This window comes from Nyctereutes procyonoides, unplaced genomic scaffold, assembly GCF_905146905.1.
Source record: "Nyctereutes procyonoides isolate TBG_1078 unplaced genomic scaffold, NYPRO_anot_genome, whole genome shotgun sequence".
NCBI lineage: Eukaryota > Metazoa > Chordata > Mammalia > Carnivora > Canidae > Nyctereutes > Nyctereutes procyonoides.
Window position 1 is genome coordinate 42,777,941 of NW_026575044.1, and position 18,321 is coordinate 42,796,261.

Sequence of the window (18,321 nt, forward strand, 5' to 3'; positions counted from 1 at the left end):
ACTTAGGTTCTTGCTTTTATAATGTCAAATGCCCAATCCATGCTTCTACTTTGGAGTCACTGTCGGCTGTCATGACCTTCACACGCCAACCTCATCCATCAATTCCGGATCCAAAACATTTTGGTGACTCACTCAGCTGAACGCACCATGAGCTAAGGTTTGACAAAATGATTTAGAATGTGATATGAACTTTTTTTTTTCCTGAATTTTTCCCCAAGGCCTTATGAGAGAATTGGTTGTGAGCTACAAACTCTTTACCAAACCTCTCCCCTCTTGGCAGTACACTGGTTTCAGACCCCATGGTGGAGCTAGAGGAGAGTCAAAGATACTGCTGCCATCAGTCACACAAGTTAGATAGGAAATTGCTGCATTTCCATGGAAAGACAGTGGATCTAGAATGATTGTGGAATACATCTACTGGTTAGAATGTTGATTTGGTCTGAAACAAAGACAACCTGAGATTCTTCTGAGATTATTATTATTATTTTTTAAATGGGGAAGGAGGAGGAGAAGAATGGATAGGTAGAGCACAGAGGCTTTTTAGGGCAGTGAAAAAACTCTATGAAACTACAATAGTGGATACAGGTCATTATACATTTGTCTAAACCTATAGGATAAATAATGCCAAAAGCGAACCATAATTACATTGTGGACTTTGGGTGATTATGATGTATCCAGTCAATGTAGGATCATCAATTGTAACAAATGTGCAACTCTGTGTGGGGGTATTGATGAAGGTGGAGGCTGTACATGTATAACGGCAGGGACTAGATAGGAAATCTCTGTACCTTCTCTGCAATTTTGCTGTGAACCTAAAACTCCTAAAAAACATAAAGTCTTCATTTAAAAAAAAAAAAAGCAGAGCCTGTCCTCATCAACTAGGGTGTAATGAATAGGAGCAATCATCTTGTCTTCTTATATTTTTATGTTGCTTTATTTTATCTTATTTTATGTTTCATTTTATTTTATGTTTCTTACCAACCAATGACTATAGTCATATTCAATAGTAAGAATGTGTCACTTAGCATTGGTTCAAAAGGAGATGAAAAACTGATCTCTTTTTTTGCATTCTGCTTAACTTTATTTCCCTTATATCAAATGTTTCAAATTTATCTACTTCTTACCTTGCATTTCTTTTCTTTCTTTATTATTTTTTTAAGATTTACTTATTTATTTTAGAGAGAAATAGAGGGAGAGAGAGAGCATATACCCATGCAAGGGAAGGGGCAGAGGGAGAGAATCTCAAACAGATTCCCCACTGAATGTGGAGCCTGACACTGAGCTGGATGTGGGACTTGATCCCACAACCCATGAGATCATGACCTAAGCTGAAACCAAGAGTTAGATGCTCAACCGACTGAGCAACCCTGGTGCCCCCTTACCTTGCATTTCAATAGTACATTACATTCACCAGTCACTTCCCAGCTCAAATACTCAGCAAAATGAGGACCTATAAAATTTTAATGACATTAGTAATCCCTCTATTAATCACAAATGCAAAATCAAAGCTCATTCTTAAATTCTAAGGTGATATTTATGTGAAGTAATATTTTAAAATTCAAGATTAGTTTTCAAATGTTTTAAATGGATACATATTTAATAATAAGTATTTTCAATTATTTTTTATTTACCAGGGCATTATTAACATAAGCAATGATATACTTTTAAATTTGTTATGGAAATAATATTGAAATTTTTTTTTCAAGAAATTGAAGTTTTTCTCTTCACTCACTGCCCATTTTTACCTTGTTTCCTGATCCATTCTTGCCGCTGGAATTCAGCTTCTTTTTGGAGCTTTTTATAAACTAAAATAGAAATTGAATTGAGGGGAATAAATGTATATGCCAGCCACTGTGCTAAGTGATTTATATTCATTATTATAACATATTCACACATCACAATAACCTATTTAAGTTTTTATGATGAAGAAATAGGCTGAGAAAGGTTAAATAAATTGTTCAAGGTCATGAAGCTAGGAAGTAGTAGGTAGTGTTGGAAGTTGCAAATGTAGAGATTTGGACTGCTTTTCCAAATGCCACATTTGTTAAATGCCACATTTTAAATCTTGGTGGTTCCTACAGTGGCTTATGGCAGCTGGCATATAATCCAGTTACAAGATATGATGCATTTATCTATTGTGCACCACTTTTGCATATTTTTCCTCTTAATTTAAGTAGTTTAAAGTTAGCACACAGTATAGGGTAATATCATTGTTTCTGAGATACAGATACAGTCTTAGCTGTATTGTAATCTCCTTCACTGGGAATTTTAGTAATAAGTACTTGTTTACACATGAGATAATTTAATTACAGTCTTCCATATGGGCTAAAGATAAATCTGGTGAAATACTATGGAAGTGTTAACTGAAAACTAGATTCCAATGCTTGAAATACAAGAAACAATTCCTACTGCCTTCTATGTGACCATGTGACCACTTTCGTGCCATAGCATATTTGCATTGAAGGGAGCAGTGAAATCTTTCAGCTCATATCCCACAGGCTGCTTACCATCTCCAATGAGAACAAGAGTAGAATGGCCAGTTGCTTTTCCATCTTGAAGCTGGAAAGTATATGTTCCCTCATCCTCATCCTGTAGCTTTTCCATGAACATTTCAATTATACCAGTGTTCCGGTCAATATGCATCTTATATTTCTTCAATGTGGAAAGGAAAACAGAAGTCAGTGAGGTAGATATCATGACAATGCCTGATGGAATAACGCAAACCCCAAAGAATCATAATTTTCACAAGCTAACATTTTTTTAGATGAGTTTCCAAAATCTTATTTCTGGGGAAAGGAAAATATTATGTAGCATATAGGACCTTGACCAGAACTGATTACTATAAAGTTTGACATTTAATTTTTAAAATACAAATAAAGTTTTGTTATCCCAAGTCACAAATGTTGTCAAAAGGTGTTTTTAGATTCCCATTTTACCTTCCAGATTACATTCATTTTAATTAGCAGAATAATGCAAAACAACAGGCAGCAAGAGGGACGTGTTTTTGTCTCATTCATTGCTATAACCCTCACATCTTGTGCATGCATGGTCTATAGCAGGCAATTAATAAATATCTGCTGAATTAATATGTGAATAAGAATGCTTCCAAAGCATTTGAAATCCATTTGTTCCTAATCAACTGAAATTGCTCTACTGGACTATACTTATTTTATCACGTTGCTTAGGCAACTATTTTTCAGTGTAACATAAATCTTAGCTCCTGGGCATATACGCACAGGTTCTATCATGGATTTAAATTAATCAAGCTTTCCTATAAAATGTCACAGAATGAAGGCTCAGGTCTGGGATCAACTCTGTGTTCCAGCTCATGCCCCAGAGCTCCAGTCTCCAACTGAGATCACATTTTTGCTTTCCTTTCCTTTCCTTTCCTTTCCTTTCCTTTCCTTTCCTTTCCTTTCCTTTCCTTACCTTTCCTTTCCTTTCGCTTTCGCTTTAGCTTTAGCTTTAGCTTTAGCTTTACTTTAGCTTGTTTCCCTAATCCCCACTCCTGAGAGTTCTCCCCCAAAAATCAAATGAAAGAGAAATTCTATATCAGACTATCCTTCTAGGGAACCTAGTCTAAAACACTAATTTTCACCCAACGAAATAGTGTAAGAACTGCCAATGACAATAAACAGCTCTTGAGGTTCAGAGTATGTATATGTATGTGTGCATGTGGGCAAAACATAAAAGTGTATTTGAACACATGAAGGGGAGTGCGTCTGTGCATATGTGTGCATGAGTGGTCCCTAAATGGCTGTGGCAACAGTGATGCCAATGATGTTTTTCCTTCTCCTGCATTGGCCAGGAGATGAGCACAGCCATAAAAAATAATATTATGAAAACAGGGAGAAGATGGGCCATCATGGACTCTGTGTGACTTATTCAGGTTCTATACACAGTTGCTATGTGAGCTGAAAAGAAATATATTACATATTCTTTTGCTATTTATGTTATTCATTCTCCCTCTCACAAATGAATCCTGAAATGTTTTAAAAACATATCTCGATGAAAGGAGAAGAGACTGTTAATAATGGCCACAAATCACACATCTCTTCTTTTGAGTCTCTCCTTTATACCCATGAGAGCACAGGTAAGAGCCAGAGCTCCTAAGTCCGGGTTCTTCTGTACCACCAGGTACTGGCCTGATGCTGGCTTTACTGATATCTAGGGAGGACAAATAAAGTGCAGATGTTCTAACTCTTGTCTATGGAAGCTATGTTTATGTTTAAAGCAAAGAAAAGAGTAGATACACACAATCACCTTTGTAAATAAGACATCAATAGAGACACACACACACACACACAAGTGTAGAAAAAGACCAGAAAGTATAAACCAACATATATATTAAAAAGTTGTAAGAATTTGTGATTTGTCCCTTCTGAGTCTTTACAATTCTTATTTTACAATAAAAATGTATTGCATTTTTCACCAGAGAAGCAGTGAAAGATATTTTTGCTGCGATTTTTTTCCTAAGCCATTGGAACAATGGAGGCCATTTCCTCCCCATGAAGAACCAAGTTCCTGCTGAGGTTTCTGATGTGAGTATGTGAGTTCAGGTAAGCATGCTGCTCCTTGGCTTCTCAGGAGAGCAGCTCTATTTTCATGGGTAATCATACTTCTTGACTTGCCTGGGACAGTATTGGTTTGATTCTTCACCATTTTTCTTCCTGGAAAAATTATTACTAGAATCCTCTCTCATTCTCAAAAGTGTCTCAGTTTGAATAATATGATATGATCAATCTATATTTTCCTTTATTATTTTTTTACACGTGAAATGACTTAAACTCTCCCACCCCACACCCAGTTGTTTTCAAAACTATTTACCTGCATTTTAATAGGACTCCATCAGCACATTCTACAGTGATATGTTTAGAATCTAAAAAGTGTAAAACGTACCGGCCCTTCAAAAATTTCCTTGTCATTAAATATGTAGGTGACTTTGGTGTTGGCAGACAGCTTCTCAGCCTGCATCCAAAACCGGACCTGGCCTTTCTCCAAAATTTCAACTGCCAACTCTGATTTAACTGGGACAGCTATACAAAATAAAAACAAAAATAGTAATTTTATAGGTAACTAATTGTATTAATACAGATTTTTCAATGAAAAAACACTCCATGGAAACAACAATATAGCACCTGCTTCTTGCAAAGCCTGGAGGGAGTAAGAACATTGTAGGGAAAGAAAGGGATGGAAGATGTGGGTTCTAATCCTGCTGTCACTTTGGACAAGTCATTCACTTTCATTGAGTCATAGATGTCTTAACTGTAAAAATGAGGAAGATAAACTTACCTCCAGGGTTCCTTCTGCTAACCTATGTGACTCCCTACTGTGACTATGCAATAACAAAGTGTGATGAAATGGTCTTGAGCTGGTTCCAGGAGAGCTAGAGCCTAGTCTAACATCAGCAATGGGCAAACTGTGTGATATTAGGCAGGTCACTTCACATATCTGGGTCCCAGTTGAATTGTTTATAAATGAATGGGGTTGGGCACCTGGGTGGCTCAGTCAATTAAGCATCTGCCTTTGACTCAAGTCATGATCTTGGGGGCTTGGGATGAAGCCCCATGTTGGGCTCCCTGCTCAGCAGAAGGCTGCTTCTCCCTTTCTTTCTGCCTCTCCCCCCTGCTTGTGCACTTTTTCTTTCTCTCTCAAATAAATACAATCTTTTAAAAAATGAATGAGATTGAACTGAATGTCCAAAATGGACAAGATATTTTTCAGCTCCAACATTATATAAATATAGGGAAAGGAGTTAAGTTTTATTTTTTTTCAACAATTTAACTCATTTTGGAGGTTCTTTCAAATGTCTTTAAAAATGAATTTTAAAACAGAATTAATGTTGATGACACTTTAAAAAAAATTTAAAAAGGGGACGCCTGGGTGGCTCAGCGGTTGAGCATCTGCCTTTGGCTCAGGGCCTGATCCCGGGATCCAGGATCGAGTCCCACATTGGGCTCCCTGCGAGGAGCCTGCTTCTCCCTCTGCCTGTGTCTCTGGCTTTCTCTCTTTGTGTCTCCCATGAATAAATTAATAAATCTTTTAAAAAATGTTGATGACCGGCAGCCCCGGTGGCTCAGCAGTTTAGAGCCGCCTTCAGCCCAGGTGTGTTCCTGGAGACCCAGGATTGAGTCCCACTTCTGGCTCCCGGCGTGGAGCCTGCTTCTCCCTCTGCCTGTGTCTCTGCCTCTCTCTCTCTGTGCCTCTTATGAATAAATAAATAAAATCTTAAAAAAAATGTTGATGACATATACATACAAGATGAACCAGTGTATCATTTAAACTCCATCCATCCCACTGTTTTATCAGTTTGTTTAAATTCTTAGACTAGGCAACATTTTTCAGAAGCTAATACATGAGTCACTATTAAGAAGGTATATTGGGGATCCCTGAGTGGCTCAGTGGTTTAGCGCCTGCCTTTGGCCCAGGGCATGATCCTGGAGTCCCGGGATCAAATCCCGAGTCAGGCTCCCAGCAGGGAGCCTGCTTCTCCCTCTGTCTGTGTCTCTGCCTCTCTCTCTCTCTCTCTCTCTCTCTCTCTCTATGTCTATCATGAATTAAAAAAAAAAAAAGGTATATTAAGGGCAGCCCAGGTGGCTCAGTGGTTTAGCACTGCCTTCGTCCCAGGTCGTGGTCCTGGAGACCTGGAATTGAGTCCTACGTCAGGCACCCTGCATGCAGCCTGCTTCTCCCTCTGCTGTGTCTCTCCCTCTTTCTCTCTCTGTGTCTCTCATGAATAAATAAATGAAATTTTTTTAAAAAAAGAAGGTATATTAAGATACAGCATGGCTTGCCTCACAAAGAAAGTAAAGGAATCATATGGTATCTCTGATTTATACTTGTATCGCTTAAGCCATTTGAATATGGGTGTAATTTTAAAACTTGGCTGGTATCTCTCAAATACAGTTTTCTAAATTTCTTGTAACTTGAAAATGTTCTCTATAAAGCCTTCCCCAGGGGATCCCTGGGTGGCTCAGTGGTTTAGCACCTGCCTTCAGTGTGGGGCATAATCCTGGAGTCTCGGAATCGAATCCCACATCAGGCTCCCTGCATGGAGCCTGCTTCTCCCTCTGCCTGTATCTCTGCTTGTGTCTCTGCCTCTCTCTCTCTCTCTCTCTCTCTCTGTCTCTCATGAATAAATAAGTAAAGTCTTTAAAAAAAAATTAAAGCCTCCTCCAGCCAATGGTTTTGCCCTCCAGGGCAAAGTTTATTGAAAAGCATGGCTGTCTCTCCAAGTTTAGTAGCCCTTCATTTCCTTTGGGAGAAATCATGACCCTTCATTTTCTCTAAACAGTTCTTAAACTAATCTCAAAATTTCAAGAGATGCCACATTTTAAATTGTAAGCTTCCCAAACTTGTATCAAATATACATCAATATTTCTTTGTGTTTATCCTCAAACTATCCTTTCCAAGCATTAAGGGATGTCTTTCATATGCACTATTCCACGGTCATTGTGAAACTCAGTTACAGGCTTGTTCCACTGTGGAACTCAAAGAGGCTCAGATGTCATCTACTGAGGGGTGTCCATGATGCATAGAAGATAGGCACCATGACCTTGGACAGTTCTCTCCTTTTAAAACTTCACATTGCTCACTTGCTAACATGGATATTATCTGCCTCATAAGACCACCAAGAAGAGTGAATACAGTAACAAAAGACATTAAGACAATGTGAATAATGACCAGTGCTCAAGAAAGGTGAGTTCTGGGATGCCTGGGTGGCTCAGTGGTTGAGTGTCTCCCTTTGGCTCGGGTCGTGATCCTGGGGTCCTGGGATCAAGTCCCACATCAGGCTCCCTGAAATTCTCATTGCACTTCATGATCAGCTGCCCAATGACTTGCTCTCTGGAATTTAAGGAAAATTTGCTAATAGAGGTCCTTTTCAAGTTTATACTTAATAGATGATTACTAGCAGAGAATAGGATATGATCTTTCATTAAGATTTCAACCTGCAAGAAAACCCACTTAAAAAAGGAAAAAATTATCTTCCAGTGGTTAACACTGAGTTAAGATGTTAAATAGAGGATCTATAGAGGTTAGTGGATAATTAGCAGCAGTAGGATTTTAAAGAGATGTAGTGACATTATTAGGGAAGAGCAAAGAGTGTGTCATGCTATATTTTTAAAAATTACCTAAACTGCACTCTATTAAAGTAAGGGCCCGGTGTTTGAATACCTGAGATTCCTAGTCTTCACATAATCAGAGCAAAAGCTATCTAAGCCTTTAGTTATTTAGAAATAAGAGATGCTAAACATGTTGCCCAGTTGTCAATTTTGAACAATTATCTTCTCTGTCCTATGCAATTTTTATCTCTTCAAGACTTATTTTCTTCCCTTAAAAATCTCAAGATATAATATGGCACAAAGCTTTTTAGGAGATCTAATGTTAAACATATCAAATGAACTCCTATTCAAGTTAAACTGTACTTATATATCAAAATACACTGCTGAATTCAGATTTTTGGTAAGAGGGAGCCTGCTTCTCCCCCTGCCTATGTCTCTGTCTCTCTCTCTGTGTCTCAAATTAATTAATTAATTGATTGATTGGTTGATTAATTAATTAATTAAATCTTTTGAAAAGAAAATAAAGGTGAGTTTTCCTCTTTCCTCATTTTACTGATGACAATACTGAGGCTCAGGAAAGGTTAGTAACATATCTGGGTAGCAGAGCTGACACCAAGGTTATTCCCTCTATTCTGTGCTCCCCTTGGCTCTGGCTGTCCACTCTGAAGAACAGTACTGATTTGCCAGTTGAGTTATGTTTGAGTAAAGCATCATGGATTGACTCCAGGGTTGTGAGAGCAGAAGCTAACCTTTCTCCCTATAGGAGAACTCCTGCTTGCTACAAACTCTTGGAGGGAAGGAGAGTAAAATCTTTCCTAAAAAAGTCTAGAGATCTCATTCTGGGAAATCTAATACATGAGTGATACAGTTGCCTAAGGGGCCTAGAGTGGTGGTGTAAGAGAAGGGGTATGCCCTCCTGGACATTTCAAGCTCCCTTAGTCTTCACTGTCCTCTCTGAGTAAGAAGAACATCACCTTAAACACTGGCCACCAGGAATCACCAGAGAGAGCGTGGTGGCAAACAGCAGGTGCACACACAGTAACAGTTTATGTCCTGGTTAGGGTCAGACCGCAGGTATCTACTGTGTACATCTGGTCTAAGTTGCCTAACCTCTCCAGGTCTCAGAGTCTATACCTCTAAAATTAAATCACCTTAGAACCAAGCTTTTTAAGGTCACTGTGGACTTAAAATAATATATATACTCCATTTCAGTATCCTATAAATACTCTGGCATATAATAAGTGCTCTCTATAAATCTGGCTATTAATATTTTGGTAGATCTTTCCTCCTCCAGTTGCTTCAAAAACACCCTACAACTACCAAGTGTAAAATATAATATATTGATACCTAAGAGGAGATACCAAGTAGATACTGTTTATGTATATGTGCTTCTGTATATCTGCACACATAAAATATTTGTGGACACATGGGATAATAGCCAAGCGATATTGTGCAGGATGTTGACAATACCAAAGTATACCTTCCACCATCTCCTTAACAATACCTTGAAAAATCTTCAAGTAAGTTGCCTCTCCACACTGCAGCTTAATATCAATACTGGCAAGACCAACTAGGCTCTTTTCTGTTTTTAGCTTTATAGATTTCATTTTTTCCTTCTTCTCAGTCTTAAATTTTCTTATACTCTTTTCTCTGGTAGTTAATTTGCTCCAGCAAAACATTTTTTTTTGTAGGTTTAAGGCATATGTTTAGTGGTTTTCAAAATATTTTTGAAAATAGCTTAAAATAGGAGAATTTACTGTGCCAAGGGATAAAGGAGCACCACACTCTTTATTACATTCTGTAAAAAACAAGATCCATTTAAAATCTTATAAAATCTCAAGAAAAGACTTAATGATGTGTCAACATCTATGGAGAGGAAGTGGGTATAAATTGTGAAGTTAGACATGCTATTTTGATCCTATCATCAAATCTCTGAAAATATTTATGTAGCCATCAGGCTGATCTAATAGCGGTGGGGAGAAGAAAAGTGTGTGGGAGCTATATTATTTAAAATGGTGCTGCAGGGAGCCTGGGTGGCTCAGTCAATTAAGCATCAGCCTTCAGCTCAGGTCATGATCCCAGGGTCCTGGGATTGAGCCCTGCATGGGGCCTCCTTCTCCACAGGAAGAAGCCCTGTGGGGAGCCTGCTTCTCCCCCCTTTGCCAGCTGTTCCCCCTGCTTGTGCTCGCCCTCTCTATGTCAAATAAATAAAACCTTTACGAAAAATAAAATAAAGTAAAATGCTGCTTCAATGGGCTAAGCAAATCTCCCTTGGGTTAAGAGAACTGATACTTGCATGTCAGAGTTTTTAACACATTCTTGAGTTCTCTCTTTTTGCCTACCCAAATGCCACACAAGGTCTCTAATAAAAAGGGAACTTGAGTTTGCTGCTACTCTCCCTCCCAGAACCAGTAATTAGGGTGATCATCCTTATGCAAAATAAATGTCTCAGCATACATGACAGTGACATTGGGCAATTACTGTCTTCAAGCCTGTATGATCATTGAACGTCAGGAAAGTTTGGGCACCTCCAATTCAACAGTAACACCCCATGTTGTCTCATTTCTGTCCTTTAAGCTAAATGTAAATGTTGTTTGGACCAGCTGTTGCCTAGAGACACTTTGCCAATGTTTACTGTCTGACTAACTAGATTAGTGGTTGCTGCTGTTTCTCTCCATTTCCACCAATTTTGAGAGGAGATGGTGTGATCCCTAATGGGGTCTGGCTGTGTGCAGCACAGTGAGCCTCTCCTCCACTCCCTACTTCACAGCCCTGGAGACATGAAGGGAGAGCATCCCATACAGCTTGCAGACAGATCTTTACAAATGGGTTTTTTGAGGGTCACTGTTGCTTTCAATCAATATTCATATTTTTCCTGAAAATTTCAAGGATCTCTCACAGCATCTCTATACAGTAGGTGCTATAAATTATTACAACAGCCATTTCCAGAAAAGAAACTAATACATGAGGAAATTAAAATTGAGTTGCTCAAGTTCATAGAGTGGGTCAAAAGTACAGAACAAAGACAATACAGGCCAAACTTCTACCTTCCATACAATTAAAAAACAATAATAACCTTTAAAACACCATTCATAGTATTACTTTTACAGTTTTTTAAAAACTTTTTTAAAAAGATTTTATTTATTTATTCATGAGAGACAGAGAGAGAAAAAGCAAAGACACAGGCACAGGGAGGCAGATCAAGTAAGACTTGATCCAGAGACTCTGGTATCATACCCTGAGCCAAAGGCAGATGCTCAACCACTGAGCCACCCAGGCATCCCATACTTTTCCAGTTTTATGGTGAATAAGCATACAGGGGAGAAATGGTTCTCTCCCAGAATTCAGGAAGTCTGTATCCTGCAACCACACGCAATGGGCACCTCACTGTGCTGCTTTGTTGAGCCAACTCAGTTTTGAGAATATAACAAGTGAGGTCAATAGTCACCAACACTCAGCCTCAGGATGGAACAAGCATTTGGGGAATGGCAAAGAAGTCAGGCAATTCTGGAGCAGTGTGTGTTTTGTAATCACAGCCTTTACTGGGAATTTCAGGAAACCTATAGACCTTCCTCCTAGAAAGATGCACATATACAAACATACAAGGTTTTGTCTCTAGTGTGGAGTCACGGTATAGTTTCTTGAATTCCTGAAAAGTCTGTATTGGTGAAGAAGTTGCATTCTAGAGACTAAAGACTAAAAAAATAAAATAAAAAATTCCTAACTTAAAAGAGTGAGTATGTGTTATTACTCTCCACTTGTTCTCAAACTCCAGGTATAACTTTCTAGATAATCACTTTGGCCAATAGATAACCATGGCAAGAGAACTTATCAGGTCAGTGGAATTTTCCGAGTATCATTTCAGACTTCTTTCTCTTCTTTTAGGTGTCAACAGTGAAATTTAATCTTTTATGTGGAAAGTGCTTAATTGAAGTTCATAGACAGTTCAGAGAGATTCTTTTTCTGACTAAGGCATCTTTACCTTATTTTCCAGGAGTTTAAAATGGTAGAGTCTTTAGATTACCTTTACTTAGAGATTGATTCTTCTATTAAGTGCTAACATGAAATCGCTTAGGAAGAGATGGTTTTGCCTAAAAAATATGTGAATTATCCAGAATCATATAATATATGGGATTCCAAAATCCTAATCCCATATTAGGAGAAAAGTGAAGAATTTACTCAGCTGTTACACCTGTGTAACCTGACACTTCACTGTGTAACAGCATGGAATGTATTTTCTATGTTAGTATTTGTATCTCTTTAGAACAATGGCCAAGATAAAAGCAGTACTTCTGGAAAGTGTACTTGTAGCTACCATTATGTGTTCTTAAGAGCCTCTTCTCTTAATCTTGTCAGAGTTATCATCTGACCTATTCCAGGAGCCACCACCCAGTTGGACCGCTAAACTCTGTGGATGCACTGTGGACACTTACTTGGGAACTTGTGTTCTTGGCTGAGAGCCAGTAAACGTTTCAGCTCTGTAGGGAGAAAAAAAGAAAAATGAAAGCTGAACTACTAAAACAAAAGTCACTTGACCCTAGAGGATCACTGCTGAATCAAAGCAGTGTTAGCCTTTGAAAGGATTGAAAACTTACCTTCCTCATCGATCAAGTAACTGGACCCTATTCCATCAGTGTCTGTCACATCACAGGAGTAAATGCCCAGGTCTTCCATCCCCAGGTCCTTGAAGGTCATTTTTGTCCTGTGGAACAGAATACTCTTATTAGAAGGGAGACTGTGTGGCATCTGTGGGCTGGCCTCCTGGGCTTCTCTAGGCTTCTGCACAGACTACTCCTTTGGCTGGCAGCACTTGCTCCCATTTCCTACTGACCTGAAACCTGCCCATTCAAGCTGTTTCTAGGGAGACTTTCTTGACCTCCTCCTAGTGAGCAGAGTGGGGAGCTGGTACAAATATCTCATGTTCAAGTTATTTTGCATATCAATACCCATCCCCAACAGAGGTATTTTTAGTTGATTTGCCCTTGCTGGGGAGCCTAAAAAATATTTTCCCACAGGGCAGAACCTTTTTTGAACAACAAAGTGCCTCTCTCTTTTTTTTTTTTTTTTAATTTTTTTTTTTTTTTTTTTTTTTTTTTTTTATTTATGACAGTCACAGAGAGAGAGAGAGAGGCAGAGACACAGGCAGAGGGAGAAGCAGGCTCCATGCACCGGGAGCCTGATGTGGGATTCGATCCCGGGTCTCCAGGAACGCGCCCTGGGCCAAAGACCGGCACTAAACCACTGCGCCACCCAGGGATCCCAAAAGTGCCTCTCTTATATTATCCTCTACACTTCTCTTTTTGAGCTTATCATACTGTGTTGGTATCACCTATTTGATTATCTATATGCCTCTACCATATAGTCATTGAGCCATTAGGGACAAGATCTGGTTTATGTACTTCTGTGTCTTCCAGCATGTGTGCTTATTAAATATTTATGGAATGAATATGTGAATGGGTCAATGGCTTAGTTCACTGTGTTTTCTAGCTTTTGTGAGTGATGTTGCTAGTCAATGTGTCTAAGATCAGCCAAACATATAAACATTAGTCAAGAGCACAAATTAGAAGAAAAATTTATAGTTTGATGGTCTTTTCTTTGACTAAATTTATGTTTCACTTCAAGGACTTTATAGCACATAGACAGAAAAAATGTCTTTTAGTTATATTCAGCATGTTCTTGCCATTCTCCAACAAAATTACGATTTCTTTATTTCTGAGATATTTTGGGCTTCTTTGTAATAAAAATAATACTTAAAAGCATTTTGCTTTACCAAATGCAATCCAATATGGTTGGCACTATAAAAATATAAAGCTTGCTAAGCAAAGCAAAGTAAAAAGAAAATAGAATCTTGGATGTGAAAGGGAGTAACTGATCACAAAATTAATCTCCTTCACTCTCTCTCATTTTACAGAAAAAGAAATCGGAGGCCCATGGAAGTTAAAAGCTGCCCCAGGTCACACAGCTGGCCTCTGGTAGGGCTGGGACTAGAACTCATCCATTTTGTGCTTCCCATGCAGAGTTCTTCCCAGTGTGTTATCATGTCACTCATAAGTGGTGGTGAAAGAAGCAGAAGAGATTAGACTTAATCCATTTAATTCACCATAACTTGAACCAGCAAATATCAAGTTCTTCCTTGCTCTCTCCCCATAAGCATCTGTACCATTACTTTAAGATGAGAAAATTTCATAAAATAATCAGAACCATCATTAAAGCTTTTACATCAATCAAAGCTTTTCTAACATCATGAATGAGATAATATATGAGAAAGTTTTTAAAACTGAAATAACATGAGAAGTACTTTATAAGGATTGTTATTTTTAAGGCTGACATTGGTTATTACTTTTTACATGACTATATATAAAATATTTGTGATTTCATCCCCTTATATCAAGTATTCGAAATAGAAAGCAAAATGCTAGGGTGCTTGGGTGGCTCAGTCAGTTAAGCATCTGACTCTTGGTTTTGGCTCAGGTCATGAATCTCTGGATCTTGAGATCGAGCCCAGCGTTAGACTCCATGCTCAGTGAGGACTCTGCTTGACATTCTCCCTTTCCTTCTCCCTCTGCCCCTACCCCACTTGCTTGCTCTCTCTCTCTGAAATAAATTAATAAAATATTTAAAAAAAAGAAAGCAAAGAGCTTACTTTACTTTCCTATCATGAAAAGGAAACCCATTATTATGAATGAAACAGTACATACTTGTTGCCTTTGCTTTCAATGTCTAATCGTGGAGAGTCCTCAGTGGGTACATAATCCTTGGACCAGTTGAACTGAGAATTTGGAGTCATCTGATCACATTCAAAGTTCAATGAAATTATTCCATCATCGTCCACATTTACAACAACCTCTTTAGTTCCTAGAAGATCCAAAACAAGGCATTGATTATTTCTTGATAGACATCAATGAAGTAAGAATTCCTTACTTTGGGATCCATTACTGTAGCCATAAAAGTAAGGTCTTGAGCTTGTGCAAGGAAAAAGCTCCAGCTGCTCACTGAATGGACAATCCTGCTCCATAATTCAACTTTAATACTGCAACATGGAATTAGATGAATGTGCCACGTTTTTCAGGTAGAGCCAACACCATGGACAGTATTCTTTGTCTAGGACTGAATAAAAAATGGTTGATGTGACTGAAGGTACAGTTAAAGGAGTGGGTTGGTCATAAGAAGGGGGATAGGACAGCCTGGGGCAAAAAGGAAGTTGAATGGACTGAATTGATGACTTTTGCTCCAATACAACCATATCCAACTTTCTTATCAGGAAAGGATATATAAGAGATAAAGAAACCAATGGGAAATAGAAGGGCCGAAAGTACAGGTAGTAAAAACTGCCAATATTCACATGCTTAAAGTTTGTAAATCATTTAAAAATGGAGAAATAGGGACACCTGGGTGGCTCAGTGGTTAAGCGTCTGCCTTGGCTCAGGTCATGATCCCAGGGTCCTGGGATAGAGTACCACATCAGGCTCAGCAGGGAGCCGGCTTCTCTGGGTATGTCTCTCTCTCTCTCTCTCTCTCTCTCTCTCTGTGTGTGTGTGTGTCTCTCATGAAACAAAATCTTAAAAAACAAAAACAAAATGGAGAAATACATGGAAACTTGAGGCCAAGATTTTGTTCTGTGGATCAAGCAACCATAATCAATCTAAAGGTGCTCCTCTAGACTAGAATGACAGCAACCTAAATATGACTGTTATCAAACTGTATTGAAATTTAAATGGAAATTAATTTCAAGAGATCCAGATGTTTCAAGAAGATTGGTTTTTAGATTTTAAAAGAAAACAATTCAGCTAATGTTTTGAGTTCTTATATTTTTGAGAGTTATAACAAATTGCACCTGCATCTAATTTAGCGATTCAGAGTTTGTACAGCTTATAAAATATTCACATCTATGCCTAAATCCACTTTGAAAGGTAAAATGTACTTCTCAAATTGATACTCATTCAATTTCCAGCCTAAACTCAGTTTATTTTCATCTGTTTGGAAAAATAAATTTAATCCCAGAAAGAAAAAGCTTTGTTTTTTACAAGGCATTACAAAAAATCTTCCGATAGACACTGCCAAAAGATTGAAGGTTTTCTCTCTAAATTGTGTTTTAAGAAGCCAGTATCCTGGCCTACTGTGTAATAGCTGTCGGGGGGAAAATTGTAAAACTCCTCCCAGGGGAAAGCCAAGAGAAAAAGAGTGCCCAAATAATGTGTGGCAACATGAAAATCTTGGTTGTTAAGCCAGGCAGTCGATTTAATTTGTGTCTTACTGATGGCTTCAACTACACACTCCAAGAAGTGATTTTTAACACATGGAACACTTAAAGAAGACTAGTTCTAGAGATTTTTGAAATTAGTTTTAAAAAAACAAAAGGCTATTTTCATATTTGGCTATAAACTGGAATAATGATCAAGATTTAATTATAGTTGAATGAAATATCTACCATGTATTACTTTTAAAGAGTGAGTCTACTCCACTGGGAGTTGCAGACTATGTTTTAGTGCTACTCTTGATAACACATGACGAATCCTCACCATCCATTATTGTATAACAAAAAGTGAAAAAGTGCTGTCATTAAAATTTAAGACTAAGAGTGCTGAGGTTTAGACAGTGTTATGATACAGAGGATGGTTGAGTCACAGAATACAAATAAGAAAATTTCTGTGTATCTGTATTGTTTTGAAAAGAAAAGAAGTGATGGAGGTGACTAAACCTTCCTTGCTATTTGCATAATATCTATTTTGGAGGCATGACAGATTGTTCATATTAATCATTCATTGTCTTCCTTGTAACGCCTTTTAAAAGGAAGTGAATCATCTATATGCTTGCTGTTTATTATTATAGTAGAGGTATGATTTAAGTTTACAACAGAAAAAATATTGCCTAGGTTAAGAATTGTGATTTTTTTTTATTAAAGTGAAAGATCCCCCCCAAAAAATAATAAAGTGAAAGATCCATTTTTTTTTTGCAAAGGAGTAACAAAACTGAAAGACTATGAATAATATAATTAGCTTAGCCTTTCTCTCCATTCCACAGAAAGCCTTTGCACTGTAACATTTCACCCATCTGGAACCCTGTCCCAAACCAAGAAGTAAGGAAAACAAGTCTCTAAGAGGCAGTGCTGATGTGACAAAGTCCACACACTAGTATTCCTGGACACTCATTGGAGAATTCCATAGATCATCCCTTGAAAGTTTCTAGAAAGTTGGTTGGTTGGGTTTCATCAGTAGATTAAACCCCCAAAATAGAAAGAAGTCAAAAGTTGCTGTCAGCAGACACACTGAGAATACAGAAAATTACAGCAGGAGAGGAGGAAGAAAACTGAAACGCAGGCACAAAGACATTATTTACTAGAGGGGCAAATGGCTTCTCTCCCTATGATGACATTACTGTATCCCAATACTACAATAAATAAGGTTGATCCTATGGTCCTGAGTCACACAGGAAAAGGTAAATAATATTCAGCACACTGCATCCAACTTCAGAAAGTACATACTAAACTGTCCAATCTATTTTACAAGACTTTTCATCAAAGAGTTTTAGAATGAGTTTTAAAGTATTGATGCTTTAGCAGTAGATTCTCAGATAAATGGAACAACCGGGAATTTAAAACAATAATCTATTCAGGTTTTTTTTTTAACTGAAGAAAAACTAGTTTATAAGATTATATAAGTTTCAGGTGTGTAACACTATAATTCATTTGTATGCAGTACAAAGCAATCACCACCAAAAGTCGAGTTCCATCCATCATCATACAATTGACCCCCTCTACTCATTTTGCCTGCTCCCCACCCCTGTTCCCCTCTGGTAACTACCAATCTATTTTCTGCATCTATGAGTTTGCTTTTGTTTTGTTTGTTCATTGTTTTATGTTTTTAGATTCCACATGAGTGATATCACATGGTATTTGTCTTTCTCCATCTGACTGACTTCACTTCACATAATATCTTCAAGGTCCATTCATGTTATCACAAATGGCAAGATTTCATTCTTTTTATGGCTGAGTAGTACTCCATTGTGTGTGTGTGTGTATATATATATATATGTATTATATATACACACACACAATACATCTTCTTTACCCATTCCATCACTGAACATTTAGGTTGTTTCCATTTCTTGATTTTTGTGAATAATGCTGCAATGAACATAGGGATGTTTAATTTTTTTAAATCAGTGTTTTTGTATTCATTGGACAAATACCCAGAAGTGGAATAGATCATATGGCGGTTCTATTCTGAGTAATATTCTTTTTTTTTTCTAAGTGGCTGTA

General features: G+C 37.8%; 1 protein-coding gene across 3 annotated transcripts in view; it reads right to left on the minus strand.

Annotated features, from left to right (window-relative positions):
- MYOM1 (myomesin 1) overlaps nucleotides 1-18,321 on the minus strand; it is a 132,734-nt gene that overhangs the window by 18,702 nt on the left and 95,711 nt on the right. For all 3 annotated transcript variants that reach the window (XM_055324291.1, XM_055324292.1, XM_055324290.1), the window contains 7 exons: nucleotides 14,762-14,918; nucleotides 12,659-12,765; nucleotides 12,497-12,541; nucleotides 4,900-5,036; nucleotides 2,508-2,652; nucleotides 1,746-1,805; nucleotides 1,383-1,450 (listed from right to left, as the gene is read on the minus strand). In XM_055324291.1, the coding sequence (XP_055180266.1) occupies nucleotides 1,383-1,450; nucleotides 1,746-1,805; nucleotides 2,508-2,652; nucleotides 4,900-5,036; nucleotides 12,497-12,541; nucleotides 12,659-12,765; nucleotides 14,762-14,918 (719 nt within the window). The remainder of the gene's footprint in view (nucleotides 1-1,382; nucleotides 1,451-1,745; nucleotides 1,806-2,507; nucleotides 2,653-4,899; nucleotides 5,037-12,496; nucleotides 12,542-12,658; nucleotides 12,766-14,761; nucleotides 14,919-18,321) is intronic.